The sequence below is a fragment of the Exophiala viscosa genome (genome assembly GCF_022695815.1).
Source record: "Exophiala viscosa unplaced genomic scaffold EDD37scaffold_11, whole genome shotgun sequence".
NCBI classification, from domain to species: domain Eukaryota; kingdom Fungi; phylum Ascomycota; class Eurotiomycetes; order Chaetothyriales; family Herpotrichiellaceae; genus Exophiala; species Exophiala viscosa.
The window spans coordinates 725,756-744,388 of NW_026944363.1; the positions used below are offsets into that span (position 1 = coordinate 725,756).

The following is an 18,633-nucleotide window of genomic DNA, read 5'->3' on the forward strand; positions in this document are numbered from 1 at the left end:
CTCATTATGCCTCCCTGAACTTGACCCACAACTTCTCAGGCATGATGACAACCCCATACTTCATCCTTCCCCAAGTAATCCCCTGTCCAGTCCGGGGATTCTCCTTCTCCTCTGCATCGTCGATGGCAACAACATCATCAATCCCACGCTTTCCATTGCCTGTGCCCGCATAACTTCGAAGCTTCCTCCACCTGTCCTCGGGATTCGCGCCACTGAATCCACTATCCTCGACTTCTCGATCAATACACCTCTCCATAGCCTCGAACCGCTGCAGGAGCCGAACCACCACCACACTCGTCTGGGTGATGGCGTAGTTCATGCCCAAACAGATTCTGGGACCTGCGTTGAACGGCAGAAATCGTCCGTCATCGATCCCACTACCGATGGCGGTTTTCCACGATCCGTCTTGGCGATCGAGCCAGCGTTCGGGATTGAAGATTTCGGCATCCGTACCCCAGATGTCCTTGCGCCGTTGCATGATGTACACTGAGTAGTCGCAATTTTCGCCCTTGCGGAGGAAGATCGGTGACTGGCCGTTGGGTCCACCACCACGAGGAAGGGTCGCAGAGGCGTGTAGAGGGAGTCGTGAATTGATGGGGACCGGAGGATAGAGACGGAGGGTTTCGTGGATGATGGCGAGAAGTTCAGGACACGTTCGAAGCGAGGCAGTGGTGATGGATTTGTAGCTCTGACTTTGACCCGGTGATTGATGGTATGGTCCAAAGTCTCGTAGGATCGCTGCTCGAAGCCAAAGATACCACTTCTCATTGCGAGGCAGGGATAGGATATGGAAGATATAACCGATCAGACCCGCAGTGGTATCACGGCCAGCGAGGAGAATATTCAGCAATTGGGAGCGGAGTACCACGGGATCCTGCGTTTCCGCGGCGAGCGCGGTGAGAAAGGTATAGCGAGGGGACGACTCTTCGGTACCATCACTGAACGAATCTGTGTCGAGCTTAGGTTTCTTCTGATTCGACAACGCGAGTTGCACGTAATGGTCGGCAAATTGGTGCACTCCACGGATCGAGCGCCGGAACGATGGCGTATCGTAGAGCCAGTACATGTCGAGCATTCGTGTTCGATATCCCACTCCCCGCATCATGTTGTCAAAATTCTGCCCAAACAGTCTTGCCAATGCAGCATGGCTGTGCAGCTGATCTTTCCCCAATGGCCGGCTCGAGGTCTGCCCATGGTTCCTATCCTGAAGAGCGGTCAATTGCGCTTCGACAGATTCGCCAAAGAGGAATTCGGTAGCTCCATCGAGAGTGAGGTTGACGATGAGGCGTTGCAGGTCGATCTCTCGAGTCCATCTAGTTGCCAACTCCACGTCTAGGTGTTTCATCAAGTTTTGGATATTCGTCTCTGCCGTTTCAAGATTCAAGAGTTGTTCTCTATTGAACTGTGGTCGAAGTAGAGCTCTTGAATGTTCCCTACAGACTAGGCGTTAGCTTCTTCTCTTGATATGAAAGATCAGACATACCAAGCTTTGCCATCCTGAGTAAAAACTCCTGACCCTACTGCAGGTCCGAATTGGCCAATGCGGAGATATCCCAATCCATAATCACTGAATTGCGTTGAGAGCAACGCCTTGATATTCTCCGGATCGCAGGTGACGAATCCATCGGATGGCCCCTGAGCGAATCTGATCGTTTTTGCTTGATTATCAGATGTGTCAAAGCATTCCTTAATGTATGCGGGCGCTCGTCCCGCTACATCAGCCCGGAGGATGTTGTACATGAAGTCTAGGCCGAAGGGCCAGCCATGTTGGAACCATGTTGGTGGCTCACAGCCGTTGGCTGAAGCTTCGGCAGCTTCCAGGCGGGATTGTCTAGCTGAGCTCGAGATTCGGTAGACGATGTAAGCGCAGGTCATGAGCAGAATGGCCAGTGGCGTGTACATGTTGGTATTTCGATTGTAGCGGCCGTCAGAACAAATCATCCATATATCCAACGTCCCGGAACGAAGTACTGCCTGGTCTTCATGCGGAAGAGGTATTGATAGGGAAGAAGCAGTCAAGCAGCCACATGCAGTACTCGGACTCCTGGAGATTGCAGCAACTGGATATAAGAAGTCTCAGCCTGAGGTAGGAGTGATCAATGAGACACTGACTGCGAAATCCGGCCAACGAATCTCATCGAACCGCCCAGGTGTCGATGGTGAGATCAAGGTATATATGTAAGCCATCAGAAGCAATCAGATGGATCGTTCTCGGGAAGGGGATTGTTGAATATTGAAATACTGTAAGCACTACCGTACCTTATACGTAGTGGAACGCCTAAGTGACCCATATTTCTTTCCCCGACCCGCCTGATACGAAGTAAGTTTAGGCTCAAAACTTTTTGGTATATAAATTAAACCATCTGAAATTTAGCTCTGAAATGCATGTCAGTGTGGCCGAGTGTAGGTTTTCTCTGACTTGATTTCTTTATATCTTTACTGACCCCTCTTAAGGGTTAAGGCGTTAGACTTGAATACACATTCTTGAATGTTGTTGAGATATCTAATGAGTTCGCTCTCGCAAGTTCGAATCTTGTCGCTGACGATTTTGTTCTTTTTGTTTGTTTTTGTTCCGGAGTATCTTTCGTTGATCGTATTCCGAACGACATAGGGTATGGACAATCCCTCGCAATCCTGTAGGATCCAGTGAAGTCCTCTTCCATCTGCGTTAGCCAATTACTGAATGTCATAGTAACAGCGAGGCACCACTAATTGGAGCTTTGTGAATGCTTGAATGCTTCTTCCATTGCAGCACCAAGATAGGTACATGTATGTACAAACAAGAGGTCTCTAGACCTCAACTAATCCCGCCAAGCGTCCATGAAGTCAATCTACTGATCATCAATGACATGCAAGTACTTCTTCGACTCTTGCTTTTCTCTCGCTGTGGCCGGCGGCAGATCATAGAAACTGCTGCTCCGATAATCCTGCAAATACTGATACGTCAGATCTCTGAGGTCAGCAGGCTCTATGCCGAGATCCTTAAACGTCTTCGCACTGGGGTCAATCTTCTGGTCGATGCATTCTTGCTCCAGTTGGTCGGCCGTCATGATTTCCCACCAGATGAGCTTGTTCAGATAGTGCAGGACAGGCTTGAGCAACCATTTGGGCAAGTTGATGTGCCTTCGCTGTTTGATGATTTCCCGGTCGACGACTTCGGCAATTTCTGCCATGCTAAAATTCGTTGGTCCGTACAGTTCGAAAGTCTCTCCGGCGGTGGTATCGTCATAACCAATTCTCTCAAGTGCATCGCCAACATCAATGGCCTATAAAAGGTCAGAGATCACACATCAATATCCTCCGGGGCTACTCACATGAACGGGCCAGAACCGCTCCTGCATGTTGTTGACACTCAGAAAGTTGTTCACACCTGCCAGGCGATGCAGCAGCTTGTCCTCAAAGCCGAAGCAGGGAGCTGGTCGGACGATCGTGGTCTCAGGGAATAACTGCCTAGCAACCTTTTCTCCTTGAGCCTGCAATGGTCAGCCAATGATCCTAGGCAACTCCCAGCAACTGTACCTTTGTCCTGAAGAACTCTGATTCAGAGTTGGGGTCCACATTGTACGAGGACATGTGTATAAATCGGTCGACATCGTATTTAGCGCAAGCTTCTGCTATTCTTTCCACGCTCTCCACATTCACATCATGTAGACTGAAGTTCTTGGTGGGATAGTTCTTGCCAATCAGGTTGAAGACTATGTCTGAATGTCGCACGCTCTCTTCGATGGACTGTGTGTTTCTAAGATCGAATTCCAGGAATTGAACTCTTCCAAGGTCTCCGGTGGGCTTGAGATGGCGTTTGCCCATGTCGTCTCTGTACGGGATAACGACTTGATTGCCTCTTCTCGCAAGCCGGTGCACAATGTACCTGCCCAGGAATCCATTGGCCCCAAATACTGTTATAGTATGGCCTCCTAGTGATGATCTTCCTCCTGTTAATCTTAGAATTGGTTTCCCAGTTCGCGTGATTGCGACATCTTGAAGGTGGACGTTTCGGCTTTGGATGCCTTTCGATCGAGCAGTTCGAGCTGCGCGAAGCGCGAGGGTGGTTGGCTGACAGGCCTGCATTGTGAATGCAGTACCTGTAGAGCCTTAACCAAAGGTTTCGAGGAGAAGGAAAGGTTTATGGCACGAGTGATGGAACTTAACCCACACTGTCGATTGGGAGAACGGCATGGAGAGCTTCAACACTGCATGGAAAGGCCCGCGGTAGCTTGGCGTCATGAAATCACGTGCCCAACCTCACTTCGTCCAATCGTGAGCAACTGGTTTTTAAGAGTGTCACAGTCATCTTAAATAGGCAGTTCAATACGTGAAGCCAATACAGTAAGAAGAAGCTGGATCGTTGAGGACATTATTCGAAGCAAATGATACTGTGTACGGCTCCTTGTCTAGTAGGTGGCGGAGATATCGAGAAGGGCTTCTCAATGTAGTTGTGGTACGCAGCGAAGGGCCGGTCTTTTCGTAGGCTACGACTTAGGGGGCTGCGCAGATTGAGTCTGCAAGACAGCCGCGAGCATTAGGCAAGTGTGCATACTCGACCCAAGTATCTTGAGATGGTGATTGGGGTCATCGTAGATACGCAGATGCTGTGGCATGGACTCGGAAGCGTGATGATAATTCGTGCAAGATCTGATGATGCAAAAGGAGGGACAACATCGTTGTTTCGAATAGAGACCACCGGTATGGGAGACCGTGAACAGAACTGGGAGATACCAGATGCGGAAGTCGTCAGTACCAATCTTATCATCTAACGTTATGGCAAACTCCGTCTCTGGTGCATCCTGCTGTCATTGATTTGTTATTGTGCTCTCCACAAGTCGATCTCCATCAATGCCCGTGCTCTGCGGCAGACTTTGCCCGTGGCTGGCGGGGCAATCGTCACCTCGGAACGTCTAACATGAACATCTAGGACAGCCTCCTTTCCTTCTCTCCAGCAGAAATGTCAGGAGTCTGCCGAGGACTCCAATGGATTATGGGGGGCCTCGAGAGGTAGACACAGTCATTGTTGGTAAGTCTTGGGATGTATGCCCATTGACGTAGGAGGAAGGGACATTAAAATTAACTGGACTTTTTTCTTTCTTTCCCACAGGAAACGGTCCCTCCGCATTGATTCTGTCCTACATTCTCCACGGCAATATTCCCTTGTACGACGACGCCAGTCCGCATCCCGATCGCTTTCTGCACGAGAAGCTGCTGCATTGCCACCATGGCGATCGCGATCTACTCGATCTCGACATCGATGACTCGACCGACCACTTCGCAGCTTCGCGGTTCTCTTACTCGACACAGGCCCTGCCGGTCAATGTCCTGCTGGACACACTCGTGCGGCCGCTGGGCGAGACAGACGATACTTTGAAGCAGACATGCGTGAAGTGGCGGCATGATCCTGTACGAGCAGTTCCGCACCTGGTTATAGGCAATACAAAGAATGCGGGCGGACAATGGGTTGACAATCCTGTCCATGCAAGCTGGGATATCGGGACGTTGAGTTATGCGGGCATGATATCGCTGCCGGGATATAGTTTCGAAGAGCACTACCACAAACAGACTGGCCAACCCATGCCACTCTACTTGAGGCCTTCACGACGGAGAGTGGCAGACTATCTTGCAGCATATGCTGATCAGGTGGGCATCGCCGACTCCATACACAACGGGCAGCACGTTGCGGGCGTTCGCCGTCACGACAATGGGTTTTATATCTCCTCCCACAACATCTTGTGTAAGCACCTCGTACTCGCGTCGGGCATTTTCAACATCCTCATCCGCCCACCACCTATACTCGACTCTTTGATGCAGCTGGGCGATGCGAGCGGCACGTCACCGGACCCCATCCTCGTCATTGGCTCCGGCTTCAGTGCTGCCGATGTCATTATCTCAACCTCTCGACGGCAGAAGATCATCCACGTATACAAATGGGCACCAACGACTTCTCCTTCCCCACTCCGAGCCTGTCATCAGCAAGCATATCCAGAATACGCGGGCATTTATCGCCGGATGAAGCTTGCCGCCCTATCATCCTCATCTTCCAAGGACAAACGCCCGCGGCCGTCAAGGTTACAATCTGACTTCGACACCAGCCGCGACTGGAAAGCGACATATGAAGGCCTGGCGAACGCGGAGATTGTCGACGTCCAACTTACAGACGATGGTGCCGCTGCCGTCGTCACATTTCGAAGCGGAGACGAGCCTACGTTCCGTCGCACCGTGAGCAGCCTCGCATATGTGGTTGGCAGGCGAGGTTCGCTAGATTATTTGTCTGAGCAGTTGCTGGCAGAAGTCCTTCCCACCAACGCTGCCCACGCGATATCTGGCCAGACGCTCCGCGAAAAAGCCCATGACGACCTCGAAGTTGCGCCTGGTGTTTTCATCACCGGGAGTCTGACGGGTGACTCGCTTATTCGCTTCGCATATGGCGGATGTGCGTATGCTGCGGGCAAAATCATGAGGGGTCGGGCGAATCAAACCGCTGGGGCGAATGGCGCGGAATATGATGGGAACAGTAACGGCAACACCAACGGCAACGCTAGAGTCCCCGACAGTGTCCCAGTACGCATGAGAAGTCGACCACAAACACCTTCACCGAGAGTGCCGGCCATGAATGGGCTGGATGGGCATGAGGCGAGTCCGTTGCGACTGGGGGACGGCCTTCTGCCGCTCGATAGACGGAAGGTTGAAGAATAGATGAGTGTCATATTGGGGGACAATCTCGGTGTAGACGTGAAGCTAGAACGAATATGGGCAGTACCGATTTCGTCAAGCCGATATATGCCAGTGGAAGCTGTTAGCATCACTGAAAATAACAGTAGCCCTCAACCTAATGTACAATTTATTGGTGTCAGGGTCTTTCGGCCGACCCAGCCTCGCTGAAGCACGCTTTCATTACGCCTAAACATGCTAAAAGCCCTCCTTAGCCAGCATATCCGCGACACCCAGATAGAACGCCCTAGCATTGAAATTCTCCTTGATCAACCCCAACGTCGCAGCAGCATGTTTGATCCTATTCGTCCAATTGATCAAATCCAAATGCGTCACACCGACAAGCGTGCCCATATAATCTCCCCAGCGCGATGACTTCACACTGACGAGGCCGTCGTTGGGCCCCTCGACAATCTGCACGAGATCATGACTGAGGCGAAACACGCTGAACAAGTGAGGCGTCGCGCTCGCGCCGTAAGAGAAGTACCGGACTTGAGGGTGATTGGGGACGACGTTGTTGAAGTGGTTCTGCACGTACGAGGTCGTCAACTGACTGAACGCACCGGACTCGATACTCAGACGTTCGAGCATCTTGTAAACACGGGGAAGTAAGTCCGGGCCAATGTCGCGGATGAGCATGTCTGCCGCCGCACTGCCTCGGTGTGGCGTGGCGACGGTCGTGAGACTGCGGACACGGAAATCGCTGGCATCAGGACAGATTCTTGAGATGAGATAGCGGGCGTCGAGACCGCCCATGGAGTGTGCGACAATGTTGATGTCCTTCCCCTTGGCCCTCGCCGAAATCTGGGCAGCAAGAGCTGTGGCGCGGTCTTCGATGGTTCCTGTTCGCGGGACGGTCGTGGTGATGCATTCGATGCCATTCTGTTCGAAGGCTTGCTTGATGCCGCGCCAGTAGTGGATACCTGGTAGGATGTTGCCGGGGAGTAGGCGGAGTTCGTCGAACCCTAGAAGGCCGTGGGCGAGGACGATGGGATACTGTGGCGTTGAATAGTGGTCGCGAAAGTTGGCGTAGTCGTTCTGCAGCACGCGGCCTAGATCTGAGAAGCTGGCGTCGATGGGCTTTTCTTGGTCGCTACCGGCCTTGGACCGGTCGGGATTGTCATCGGTTGCGCGTGTTGTGCGTCTTGTTGTAGGGTCTTGTGGCAGTTTAGCTGAGGATTCATGGCGTATGGCGACAAGAATCGGTCGGCGTGGTTGGAGCAACCTTCGTGCGTGAAGGCTGCGGACCCTCCATAGCATGCTCCAGGTCGAGAAGCCTAGAAGGAGACTGTTGCGTGGCAAAGTTATCGTTCCATGGAAGAGATTGAATGTGACGGAATGATATATAGGTAGGTACAGTAAACAGTGTGACAGTATGATGGACATTGCGTCATTGCGTGTCAAGAGTGTCTTTCGGAGATCAAGTCCTCTTCAGCCTTGTCTGGTGGTTGCTATATGTAGGAGGAGGCCATGGCTGATACGATGCAAATGCTTTAGGCTTTCTACACTGAGGTTGCTGGAAGAAATGAGGCCTTGATCACACAATGGATTGCCTCCCTTTTGATTCTATGTTCATTGAATCGACCTTGACAATAATTGCGCCATCTGGTGTCCATTGTCCCGTCGACATACCAGCTCGCACCTCTTTCATAACCATAGCAACAATACAAATGAAGTCGAGCACATCAGTCGTCCCTCGATATCTTCTCGGGCACTTCAGGATGCGGTGAAGTGACAGCCTTAATCAGATCATCCACCACTTTACTTCCTGATTTGTCGCCGGCCTCTTCGATCTCCTTGACCTTGGCTTCTGCATCCTTGTTGGCATCGTCTTCGGCTTTTTTGTTGCCACTGCCTTGCTGTAATACTCGTGAGTCTCTAGGTCTTGTCATGCGACATCAACCGTTCAACGCACCTCTGATTCAAACTTCTTGAACTCTTCTTCCTTCTTCTTTCGGTACTCCTCGATTTCTTTCTGGGCTTCTGATTTGGCGTCCTTTACTCTCTTTGTCCGGTCTTGAATAGATTAGACTAGGTAAGTAAGCGAAACGTCTAAAGCGTACATTCTCTGGCTGCATTCAAGTTAGCATTGGGTCATGTTCACAACTCGGATTCGAATATACCTTTCTGGACAATCTTTTGCGCCTCTTTCTCAGCCTGTATCGAAGTTAACAAATGTCGTAACTCCATGGCACTTCTGGACTGACATCAAGCAGCGTTTGAATGCCTGCGGAGTTTTGGGCAGACTGTCATTGTTATCAGCGATAGTTGCATTAGATGCGGAGTGATGCCCACCATCTTGAAACCGAACGTGTAAGCCGCTTTGTGGAGGAGTCAAAAATGTAGATCGAAAGGAGAACAGAAGGGAGGGACGAGTAGAGTGTCGTCGAAGGCCAGGTGCAGGACAAGAATGGTTCTGATTAACGATGACATGCGCCTGCCTTCAAGCTCGATGAAGCTGCGGAGCTGGAAATGGTCTAGCTTTTGGAGATTCCATCAACCACGAACTGATGTTCTCCGCGCGGATATGTTTTTCTGATGTCCTCATCACAAGACCATACCACAAGTTCTATTGCTCCTCTCTTTCCCTTGCATCATGTCTACAACTTCCAAGCTGACTCTTTTGAGCACCATTATAAGCACCGTGGGCATCGTGGCCTTTGTCCATTGGGCCCAAACTGCGGAAAAGAGTGTACGTCTGTGATAACTTTGCACCAGAATTGCCCGCTAACTTTACCTAGGCGATGCATGCTGGTGTCATTCGAGATATGGAGCAGCAGCGAGTCAAACGAGAGCGTCAAGCCGACTTTGAAATGCAGAGGCAGTTGGAGGAGGAGTACAAAAAATCGCAGTCGGTCCATGACAGTACCCAAGGAGCTTGACACCTTCTCAAACCAAGGGCGATTTGACTCGAATGCGGCCTACACACGTCATTATTGCTGGTGCAATTTGACGACGGAGCAGAAATGTTGCGGCCGCAACCAGCATGGTAGGAGGACAAAATGGATTGACTGCCACCTCTCCAGTGCGGACGGCAGCTAACGGCCAATGAAACAAGTCGAATGAAGCTGGCACCAAATACGACAGCTTTACTCGTCCGGAGCGGTGCACTGATCGACTGCCGACGTACCAACTAAGTCCAGTCTGCCACTCGGTACAACGAGACAGTTTGCGGCACATACAACTTTCAAAAGACGTTTACAAGGGATCAAAGCAGTCCTCATTTGGCTTGAAACGGCTGTGAAAGGCCTGCCCCCTCTTTCGAGAGAGTGGCGGTGAATCGCACGACCGTTGTCTACCTAGGCTACCAAAGACTGCTGCGAGTCACCGGGGCCTGAGGATGCACGGGCGTACAGTAGATATGCCGGTAACATGGCCAGAGGAACAGCGCCTTTATGCATTCGGGGTCGCGGCCTAGCGGTAGTCGAATTGGCAGTCGAGACCCAGGGAACTTCACTGCTGGTCCATACCGGGGTCCGATGATAATTGTCGTCCTACGAAAGAGGCTCTTTTTTTTGACGGTAGTCTGGGAGGTCAAACGTCCTCCAGTGACAGGAGGCTCTTTTTTTTTGACGGTAGTCTAGGAGGTCAATTGACCCCTTGTGACAGGAGGCTCTTTTTTTCGCCGGTAGTCTAGGAGGTTAATTAACCTCCTGTAAAGGAGGCTCTTTTTTCTGACGGTAGTCTAGGAGGTCAATTAGCCTCCTGTGAAAGGAGGCTCTTTCTTCTGACGGTAGTCTAGGAGGCTAATTGACCTCTAGTGAAAGGAGGCTCTTTCTTCTGACGGTAGTCTAGGAGGCTCTTTTTTTTGTCGGTAGTCTACAGTAGGAAGACAATTGTCCTTCTATGAAAGAGTCTCGAGTGACCTTGCGGTAGTCTGGAGGAATCCAAGTCAGAATCTGACATTGGTCACCTCACTCAACCGGAATGCCTGTAACATATATGCTAACTCATGAATAACATCACTTTTGACAGTGGCGATAGTGGTATATCCATTCAGGATTCAGCTTCTCATCATCGGGCGCTATAACTACCTAATGCCCAATCCCGCCAGCAACCCAATTATTGAACTCAGGATCCTGAGGCCCAGGAAACATGCCATTGTCTTGTCCGCCTCCCCCTGCCTGAGCCTGTCCCTGCGGCTGTGCTGGTGCTTGATTCTGGTCCTGGCCAACGTTTTGCGGTTGCTGGGCCTGTCCCTGCCGTCTCTCCTGCTCAAGCACCCTATTCCTCGCCTGCCTAGCATACACCAGCAAAGCCAACGCACCCGCCAGCGCAATGATAATCAGACTCTCAATCAACCCATCATCGAAATCATCCCACTCATCCGCACCATACACATCCTCTTGACCATGACCGTTATGCTGTCCCTCGCGTCCGGCATACTCGCCATCACCACCGGGCATTCCCGGCTCCGCGTATCCAAGCAACTCATCATCATCACGATCCCTAGCCATAGCAGCAGCTTCCTGCGCATCCATCTCCTCCGCGGCATCGAGAAAGCGATTAATCCACTCTCCCCAAGTCTTCGGTCTTTTCCGATCCTCGTCCTCCTCATCGCGAATCGAGTTGATTTTGCCGCCACTAATGCCATTCCACCACGACCGCAACCTCAATTTCGCCAGCGCCAAAGTGACAGGTAGATACGCCTCCTTGTTCATTTCCAGCGCCAGATCATAATACCGTTTCGCCATGTGGAAGTCCTGCGCCACGCTGCCCACGCCGTTCTCGTGCATCCACCCAAGGTTCCAGAGTGCTTGGGCGCTGTGATGAGACTCAGCAGCTGTAGTATAGCATGTCGTTGCTTTCTCGAGGTTAGACTTCGCTTCGTCTGCAATGTAGCTGCCTCCATCGTTCTCGTGGAAGAACGTTAGGCTGTTCCTCCTAGGCAAGGAGAGCGACAAGTAATGGTCGCCCATTTTGACCAGCGAGTCGACGTTCGCCTGTTTGGCCGACCGGGTGAAATATGCGAGAGCCAGGTACGGGTCGTCCAGCAATTGGCTTCGCGTGGCGCCGGGATTGGTCGACGACAGCACAGGCACGCCCGGGAGCGATATGACCGATGTCTTTCGGTCGAGTAGGTACGCGACGTTTGCTTGGGCGTTTTCGTAGCCAAGCTCAGCGGCCTTGATGGCTGCGACGTAAGCTCGTTCGATATCCCCTCGTTCGTAAGCTGAGTTGGATTCATGAAATGAGGAGTGCAAGATCTCCGCTCGTTCCGCGACGACTTTGTAGTAGACGCTCGCGAGGCCGCAATTGCGATCACGTCCAACGCCTTGGTTGGTCAGTTCGGCCAAATAGTAGAATGCTTCCATGACGCCGGCGCCCGCTGCCAATTCGAAGTATCGTCCCGCCGTTTCGATATCGCCTTGGTCCAGAAACAAGACACCCAGCGCGGACTGGGCGATCGGCAGACTCTGCTCGGCCGCAGCCTTGAGGTATGTGCCTGCGCGGACCCCATCCTGGGGCACACCCAGTCCGTCCCGGTACATGAGGCCCATATGGTACTGGGCGAAGGAGTCGCCGTTGGCAATCCCGCGCTTAAACCACGTCACGGCTCTTAAGGCGTTTTGCTCCACACCCTCGCCGCGAAGGAACATCCGACCGAGGTATGCTGCTGCCTTGCCGGCAACTCTTTCGATCCCTTTCGGGGCCTTGGGATTGACTTTCCCGTCCTTACCCCAGTACGCGTGTGCTACCTTCATGAATTGTCGTTGTGCCTTGCGGAAGTTGCGCTTATATCCTCTCGGCGCCTCGTAGTAGTGTTTCCCTAGGGCGAGGATGGCGTTGAAGTCGCCCTGCCGTTCCTTCATGTCGAGATAGTCGAGCACGTAGTCGACGTGGGCGGCCGTGACGCCGTCTCGAGGTGCATTGGGACCAGAGCTGCTGACACTCGCGCCTTCGCCGTAGATACCTCCATCGACCTCAACCCAGCGGTATGCATTCCGCACGAAGGCGTGGCCACCTGGTGGTCCTGACTGCCAGTACGTCATGGCCTTGTCCGCAACCCTCTTGTAGTACTCGACAGCCTTGTTGCACTCCCTTGCACACCCGATGCCAGCATGGTATCGGAACGCCATTGTCATTTCCGACTGGATGTTGTCTTGCTCAGCCGCGAAAGTGTGATACAGCATTGCTTTAGCCTGGTCTCTTTCCACGCCTCCAATGCCCGTTCCGTACATCAGACCCAGCATGTACTGTGCGGTACTGTTGCCATCCAGATCAGCCAGTCTCTTGTACCAAGTCAGTGCCTCGGACATGTTTCGCGGGTACGAAAAGTTGCCGTAGAAATTCATCTCCGCGAGAAGGAAAACGGCGTCCGGGTCGTCAAACTGCGCTGCGGTCTTGAGGGTCTCGGCGCCTTGCTTCAGGTCGTTTTTGACTTGCGCGCTATTTCCATCGCCGTCGTCCTGCCGTGTTGGGGCGTTCATGAACAGAGTCCGGAAAACGAGTCTTGTGTAGTACCATGCTATCTCGAGCATGCCTGTAGGCTGCGCAGGCGTCACGCTGTCCTTCCACGTCGGCTCGAAGTCCCGCAAGACTGACCACACCTCGTGTACAACATCGTTTCCGCCGTTGGCTCGGTAGTTCTGTTTCTGCTGTTCGTCTGGGATGGAGTCTAGAGAAGCACCGTTGAGGTTGTCCAGAGGGCTCCTAGCTTCGACATCACGCAGAATAAGGAGGATGGTGCAGAGGAGGACTAAGAAGAATGTCAGAATATGTCAAACATCAAGTATGCTCTATACTAACCCATGAACATAAATATAGGACTATGTCTCGTGGTCATGTTGGCAAATTGCGGCCGTCAGGTTACCGGCGAAGCATTTTCTTTTGATATCTCGTGCGCCAACTCTGACAGAGAACGAGTCAGACTAGCATGCGCACTCTTGTAGTCTTTCGTCTCGCTGTGATGCAGGCTGCACAATTGTAAAGAAGCCAGCTTGTTGCGAACATATGAATTCGCGTTTCGGGTCAATGACGCACCGCAGCAGCCTCAGCCTTGCTTACTAAACAAAGGTTGAATTGTGGTGCTTCATGTTCCTTACAACGGATCGCATACATCTATTCTTTTGATTTGTGTAGAACAGTCAGGCCCTCAAGAGCCATGGGTATCACAAATGTCAACCTAGCTCATATCGATAGCCAGGACTTGTCACGTTAAAGTCCAACCCAGCCCTCTACACAGCCCTACACAACCCCCCACGATTCAGAAATAATTTCTCGACTTCTTGGTCGTAAGCAGTCTTTTTGTTCCCAAACCACTGACTTTCCTCGCCGCTGATCCCTGCGAGTTCCTGTGTCCATTGACTTGCGCTCTGGTTCTCGTCTTCGTGCTGTAGAAACCGTCGTCTCCTTTGATGGGACTACTCCCGTCACTGGACTGTGTCAGATCGACAATCTTCGATCCAATTGGGATCTGTGACATTCGAGGCTCCTCGCTCTGAGACAGTTTCGGCTCTGGCTGGCTAGAAGGTGGAAGTTCGGGACTGCTCGGTGGAGTGGAGCTTTTGATTCTGTCCGACTTGCGGCGTGATTTTCTTGTCGCCGGAGGCGATACCTTCTTCGAAATTGAGCGAGTCTGAACACGAACCTGCTGACTTGAAGTCAACTCGCGCAATGATGGTAGATCGTCGCTGTTGTTGTCACTATTTCCATCAACATCTTCGTCATCATCGTCGTCATGGTACGAGGAGTCGTGACCATCGTGACCAAGTCCGCCTAAAAAAGAGCTGTCTCTTTGCGACCGGGGTTCTTGGCTGATCCCTTCATAAGCATCCAGTAACTGCGACTGGGATACCTCAGACTTCAAAGGTGCTGATGAATCCTGATATTCGCTATCATCATCAGGTTCATCTTCTCCGCTCGCATTGCCCTGATCTTCACTTTCTTCCTCGTCTACAAGTTCGCTCTTCGTTTCAAGTTCAACTTCGTTTTCTGCAGCTTGACTCACAGACGTCTCTTGCGCGGAAATGGTGAAAGCCAAGTCTACAACAGGAGTGAGCGGCAACTTTTGTGCGTCTTGGTGGGAGCTGCTAGTATTAGTTTGAACGACGCCTGAGGAGTTGAGCGCCATCTGAGATATGTGAGGATATTCCACACTTTCCTGGGTGTGCACATAAGGTGATGAAATGGGCGGTTCTGAATCAAAGTTGGCGTCGGGACCCTCCTCGTGAAGATGCCAATCATTCTCGTCCACCACGGACGATTGCTGATCCTCTGACGGCACAAAATCAAGCAAGGGAGACCTCTTCCGAGACGTGTACGTTGTTCCTTCGTCCACCTCGCCTGAAGCACTGGCAGATTGCCGGAATTGCGTACTGTTCATGTTTGGTTGTAGCAATTGCTCGTCCAAGGCTGAGTTGAATCCAGCCTCCTTGATAATGACGCTGATCTCATTTCTACGAGGTGTCGCAATATCTTCAACAGAGATCTGTGGCTGTATCGGTGCTTGCGATGTGCTATCCTGCTCAGCAGATTCAGGGATGACCGCAAAGTGATCGCCATTCGAAGAGGCTGAAGCGTCGCCACCTCGAAGCCCGACTCCATTCACGTGGCTGCTCTCGGGGACCTCGACCGAAGAAGCCTTGACAAGCTTGGCGGAGATCATATCCGAGAACTGGATCTCACGGATCCCATCATCCTCTTGACTTTTATCCTCACCTTCAAGTTCGAATCCATACGTCTTTGACTCTTCTGTGTCTTCAGTCGATACCTCGAGTTTGGGCTTCAAAGAACTCGGATCCAGTTTTACATGGATGGTCCCATCCTGATCAAGATGTGAAATATCTCCCACACGGTACGTCGATATCTCTGGTTGCCAACTCGTAGAGGCGTCCACGTGGAGCTCTTGATAAGCAATAACCGCACCAGGGCGTATATTCTCTTGAGTCAATGCCGGAAGAGTCTGAAAGTCAGTGGGCAGTGAGATGCCACTGGGTGTTGTGCTGGCCGTCTCTGGAGCCTTAGTGCCAGTGTTCGGCGTCGGCTTCGTCTCCTCGTCAGTGCCTAGTGTGGAAACGTCGGGTGCGAAATCCTGGTCATTGCTGGTTGGATCCTGCTCGTCTCGACTTTGGTAGTATTGACTTTGGTCACGCGACTGACGCTTTTTTTTGTTCCCATCCCTTGCAGGTTTGGTCCAACCCTGCTTGAACGGAAATGGTGGTGGCTCCATGGGCCCAACGTACTCTTCACACTCCACAGCTGACACGACTAACTTGTCCTTCCAAGAGTCCTCGTCCTCCATCAGAGCATGAGGCTGGCCTGTGGAGGATTCGACGCCGTTGATCGGGCCGGCAACCTGTTTAGTCGGTCGAATAGACTTGGACAACTTTTCCCTAAGCGCTTGCTCCGCCTCGGGTGTCTTGGGGGTTCTCAGACCGAGTGACGAGAAGAGCATCCTTCGAGAGCTGGCCAGGTCGAGTCTAGCTCTCTTTGGCGCCGGCTCTGTAACAGTCCCCGCCTCTTTATTAGGAGCCGTTTTAGGTACTTCGGCAGAACAAGCCACGATCAGGTTGGCCGTCATTCCAATGTCTTCAACTCTTTTGTCATCGACAACTTCGTGTGTGGTGATGTCTGCTGTCTCGTCCGGACCTGTCATTTCTGCATCAACAATAGTCTCGGCAACGACGTTGCGTTCAACTTCTGGCTCATTGACTGCGGCTTCAGCTTGATCAACATCCACGGCGCCTTGGTTTTGTCCTTGCTCGTCGTATTCTGCCAATGCTTTGAAATCCGCGTTTGCCGGCAGCAAGCCTTGCATCTTGAGAGCTTCCAGTCTCTTCCTCTTCTTGACGCGGTCGTTGTTTCTATGGGTTCTGGCCATGCCTTGACCAGGCGCAGAGGTTGCCGGGCTTTGATTGAATTGAAGATCAGTTGCAGAGACCTTGGTTGTAGGTAGTGGAGCAGGCAGAGAGTCAGGGACAGCCTTGCGTCCTTCTCGGCCCTTCTCTTCATCGTCCTCAGACTCTGAATCAGACTCCGACAATTCTGAATCAGATTCGCTGTCCTCTTCAGACTCAGAGCTAGTGTCTGACTCAGAGCTAGAGCTCGATGTTCCATCAACGACTTGCTGTGCGACTTCTTCTGCTTGAGGAGTTGAGAAGTCCTCATCGGCTTCAGAGTCTTCTAGCAAGTCACTCCCAGAAGCATTCACAAGATTCAACGCTCGCTTTTTTGCTTGCTCCATGGCCAGCTTGTCCAACATGCTGTCGGCCTCGGAACCAGAAGAAGAGGTCTCGACATCCGAGCTGGAGTCCGTGTCGGGCTCTTCATCCTTTTCGTCCTTTGTAGGTGCTCTTCTATCCTCGCCAGTGTTCGAGTCGAGTGAGTTGAAGTCCGAGTCTTCTTCGTCTTCGTCTAAATCTTCGTCATCGTCCACAACATTCAATGCACGTTTCTCTGCTTGACGGGTCGCAATGTCTGCCATCATACTGTCTTCGTCAGAGTCGGCGCTCGCCTTATCATCGTTGTCAATAATGCCTTTCCTGGGACTCTTGGCCGGCGTCGAAAAGCCCTCGAATGTGTCGTCTTCATACGGTTGTCCTTCATCGTCAATGTCACGTTTTCTTTTCAGTCTCCGTTCAAAGACACTCCGAGCCGCAGCACCGCCGCCGGCACTTGCGATGTCTTCAGCATCTCGGAGAAGAACTTTTACTTCGTCGTCGAGACCATCACCAGCTTCCTCTTCGTCATGATCCGACTCGGCATCCGCATCGTCAAAGTCTTCTCTGAGAGTGACTTGGTCAGGCTCCTCCTCTTCCACGAAATCCTCATCTTCTTCGTCATCTTCGTCCTCTTCCTCGTCGTCACTAATGAAAGGGACCAAAGCACCAGTGTAGTCTTCCTCCGACTCTGCCGGAAGAATCTGCTTCACCTTCTCGTCGTCGTCCGAATTCGGCTCTTCCGCAAGTAATCTTCTCTTCTTCCTCGGCGGTATGACGATCCCAGGCCTATTTGTCCTTCTCAGCCACTGTTTCCCAAAAGGTATGCCGTCGACGAGGTGCCTGCCGTCCCCGGTGATCTGGTGTCTCCCGCCTAATCTTCTGACCCTCAAATCTTCCGAGGTCAAAGCCCGTATGATGACTTCGTCATCTTCCCTCAGCACGGACTCGCATGTTTGATAGTGTAGGCATTCGTAAAGTGAAGACTGGTCCGCGGTCGCAGCAACTTCGACAGCGTAGTCCTCCAGTCCCCACTCGCCATCCGCCGACTCAAGAGGTACTATGTCGTTTACATCGTTCAGAAGGTCTGCGATCGTGCTGTCTCGGGATCGTGTGTGTGATGCGGGGCCGGCGCCCGTTGTGTATATAATGTGTACGGGTGGGAACGCATGCCGCTGGATCAGGAGTTGCAGACGCATGTCGAAGAGAAGGGGCGCAACTGCCCGGACCAGTAACTTGGAACCAGCGTAAATGCTCAGGGAGATCTGATATGGAATCTGGGGTACTTCATGCAAAATCTAGGAGATCGTGCACGGATGAATTGCGGTGATAAAATAATCAAGGCTCGCTCCGAGGCTGGACTTGGAGATGCAGTGAGCAGCGACTCCGCGCCAAGCATGACGCACCGCGTTGAGATCTGACAAGGCTGAAAGACTTTACTGTAAGGAGAAAATAGTTCATCATAAGTTACAGGTATCAACATCAGAACAAGCCCATACTCATGATTCCATACAGGCATTGGAACAAGGATAGGGCCTTTGCTTGCTTTCTCTGCCCACCTAGATATGTCATCATAACCAAAATTCCGTTCAACCTCAATGAGTCCGCGCAGAACGTCGTGCAGGCTTCATTGCAGGACCTACTTTTCCCCTGATGGCGAGTGCTTTTCGGATTTTGCATCTCTTCCGAGCTTCCCGAAGCTCAAATTCCCGCCTGGAGGTAAGTCTCTCGAATCTCTCCAAGTGGTGCTGGTGAAACATGTCTCTCAATAACC

The 18,633-nt window shown here is 51.9% G+C and overlaps 8 protein-coding genes across 8 annotated transcripts; 2 read left to right on the forward strand and 6 right to left on the reverse strand.

Annotated features, from left to right (window-relative positions):
* Positions 1 to 4: 4 nt before the first annotated feature.
* EDD37DRAFT_659498 (cytochrome P450 family protein) lies at positions 5 to 1,902 on the reverse strand (the record flags this gene model as incomplete). The annotated part of the gene is made up of 2 exons (XM_062819043.1): positions 5 to 1,433; positions 1,484 to 1,902. The coding sequence occupies 2 exons, from the start codon at positions 1,900 to 1,902 to the stop codon at positions 5 to 7; spliced, it is 1,848 nt and encodes a 615-aa protein (XP_062666927.1).
* Positions 1,903 to 2,658: 756 nt separating this feature from the next.
* On the reverse strand, positions 2,659 to 4,211 carry EDD37DRAFT_639605 (NADH-ubiquinone oxidoreductase 40 kDa subunit, mitochondrial). The gene is made up of 3 exons (XM_062817182.1): positions 3,520 to 4,211; positions 3,315 to 3,473; positions 2,659 to 3,266 (listed from the first exon to the last, which is right to left on the reverse strand). The coding sequence occupies exons 1-3, from the start codon at positions 4,066 to 4,068 to the stop codon at positions 2,832 to 2,834; spliced, it is 1,143 nt and encodes a 380-aa protein (XP_062666928.1). The 5' UTR covers positions 4,069 to 4,211; the 3' UTR covers positions 2,659 to 2,831.
* A 595-nt stretch (positions 4,212 to 4,806) lies between these two features.
* EDD37DRAFT_142630 (uncharacterized protein) lies at positions 4,807 to 6,791 on the forward strand. The gene is made up of 2 exons (XM_062809582.1): positions 4,807 to 5,011; positions 5,093 to 6,791. Exons 1-2 carry the CDS (start codon positions 4,969 to 4,971, stop codon positions 6,682 to 6,684), a joined length of 1,635 nt encoding a protein of 544 aa, XP_062666929.1. The 5' UTR covers positions 4,807 to 4,968; the 3' UTR covers positions 6,685 to 6,791.
* A 106-nt stretch (positions 6,792 to 6,897) lies between these two features.
* EDD37DRAFT_568630 (triacylglycerol lipase) lies at positions 6,898 to 7,959 on the reverse strand (the record flags this gene model as incomplete). Its single annotated transcript, XM_062814195.1, has 1 exon — positions 6,898 to 7,959. One exon carries the CDS (start codon positions 7,957 to 7,959, stop codon positions 6,898 to 6,900), a length of 1,062 nt encoding a protein of 353 aa, XP_062666930.1.
* A 275-nt stretch (positions 7,960 to 8,234) lies between these two features.
* On the reverse strand, positions 8,235 to 9,117 carry EDD37DRAFT_142626 (G subunit of V-type ATPase). The gene is made up of 6 exons (XM_062809581.1): positions 8,995 to 9,117; positions 8,907 to 8,945; positions 8,823 to 8,856; positions 8,763 to 8,771; positions 8,615 to 8,715; positions 8,235 to 8,558 (listed from the first exon to the last, which is right to left on the reverse strand). The coding sequence occupies exons 1-6, from the start codon at positions 8,995 to 8,997 to the stop codon at positions 8,385 to 8,387; spliced, it is 360 nt and encodes a 119-aa protein (XP_062666931.1). The 5' UTR covers positions 8,998 to 9,117; the 3' UTR covers positions 8,235 to 8,384.
* A 178-nt stretch (positions 9,118 to 9,295) lies between these two features.
* EDD37DRAFT_653345 (uncharacterized protein) lies at positions 9,296 to 9,581 on the forward strand (the record flags this gene model as incomplete). The annotated part of the gene is made up of 2 exons (XM_062818553.1): positions 9,296 to 9,391; positions 9,441 to 9,581. 2 exons carry the CDS (start codon positions 9,296 to 9,298, stop codon positions 9,579 to 9,581), a joined length of 237 nt encoding a protein of 78 aa, XP_062666932.1.
* Positions 9,582 to 10,667: 1,086 nt separating this feature from the next.
* On the reverse strand, positions 10,668 to 13,691 carry EDD37DRAFT_639615 (uncharacterized protein). The gene is made up of 2 exons (XM_062817183.1): positions 13,450 to 13,691; positions 10,668 to 13,399 (listed from the first exon to the last, which is right to left on the reverse strand). Exons 1-2 carry the CDS (start codon positions 13,484 to 13,486, stop codon positions 10,734 to 10,736), a joined length of 2,703 nt encoding a protein of 900 aa, XP_062666933.1. The 5' UTR covers positions 13,487 to 13,691; the 3' UTR covers positions 10,668 to 10,733.
* EDD37DRAFT_639616 (uncharacterized protein) lies at positions 13,692 to 18,252 on the reverse strand. Its single transcript, XM_062817184.1, has one exon. It carries the CDS (start codon positions 18,056 to 18,058, stop codon positions 13,907 to 13,909), a length of 4,152 nt encoding a protein of 1,383 aa, XP_062666934.1. The 5' UTR covers positions 18,059 to 18,252; the 3' UTR covers positions 13,692 to 13,906.
* Positions 18,253 to 18,633: the final 381 nt, after the last annotated feature.

Bases quoted from the DNA above. Each gene is read 5' to 3' on its own strand.
- EDD37DRAFT_639605 (XM_062817182.1), bottom strand. From the start codon at position 4,068: ATGCAGGCCTGTCAGCCAACCACCCTCGCGCTTCGCGCAGCTCGAACT. The intron at 3,474-3,519 runs GTACAGTTGCTG...TGACCATTGCAG, and splicing joins CAGAGTTCTTCAGGACAAAG to GCTCAAGGAGAAAAGGTTGC. The intron at 3,267-3,314 runs GTGAGTAGCCCC...GACCTTTTATAG, and splicing joins AGCGGTTCTGGCCCGTTCAT to GCCATTGATGTTGGCGATGC.
- EDD37DRAFT_142630 (XM_062809582.1), top strand. From the start codon at position 4,969: ATGGATTATGGGGGGCCTCGAGAGGTAGACACAGTCATTGTTG. The intron at 5,012-5,092 runs GTAAGTCTTGGG...TCTTTCCCACAG, and splicing joins GGTAGACACAGTCATTGTTG to GAAACGGTCCCTCCGCATTG.
- EDD37DRAFT_142626 (XM_062809581.1), bottom strand. The intron at 8,857-8,906 runs GTCAGTCCAGAA...ACTTCGATACAG, and splicing joins GCATTCAAACGCTGCTTGAT to GCTGAGAAAGAGGCGCAAAA. The intron at 8,559-8,614 runs GTGCGTTGAACG...CGAGTATTACAG, and splicing joins TCAAGAAGTTTGAATCAGAG to CAAGGCAGTGGCAACAAAAA.
- EDD37DRAFT_639615 (XM_062817183.1), bottom strand. From the start codon at position 13,486: ATGACCACGAGACATAGTCCTATATTTATGTTCATGG. The intron at 13,400-13,449 runs GTTAGTATAGAG...CATTCTTCTTAG, and splicing joins TCCTATATTTATGTTCATGG to TCCTCCTCTGCACCATCCTC.
- EDD37DRAFT_639616 (XM_062817184.1), bottom strand. From the start codon at position 18,058: ATGCGTCTGCAACTCCTGATCCAGCGGCATGCGTTCCCACCCGTACAC.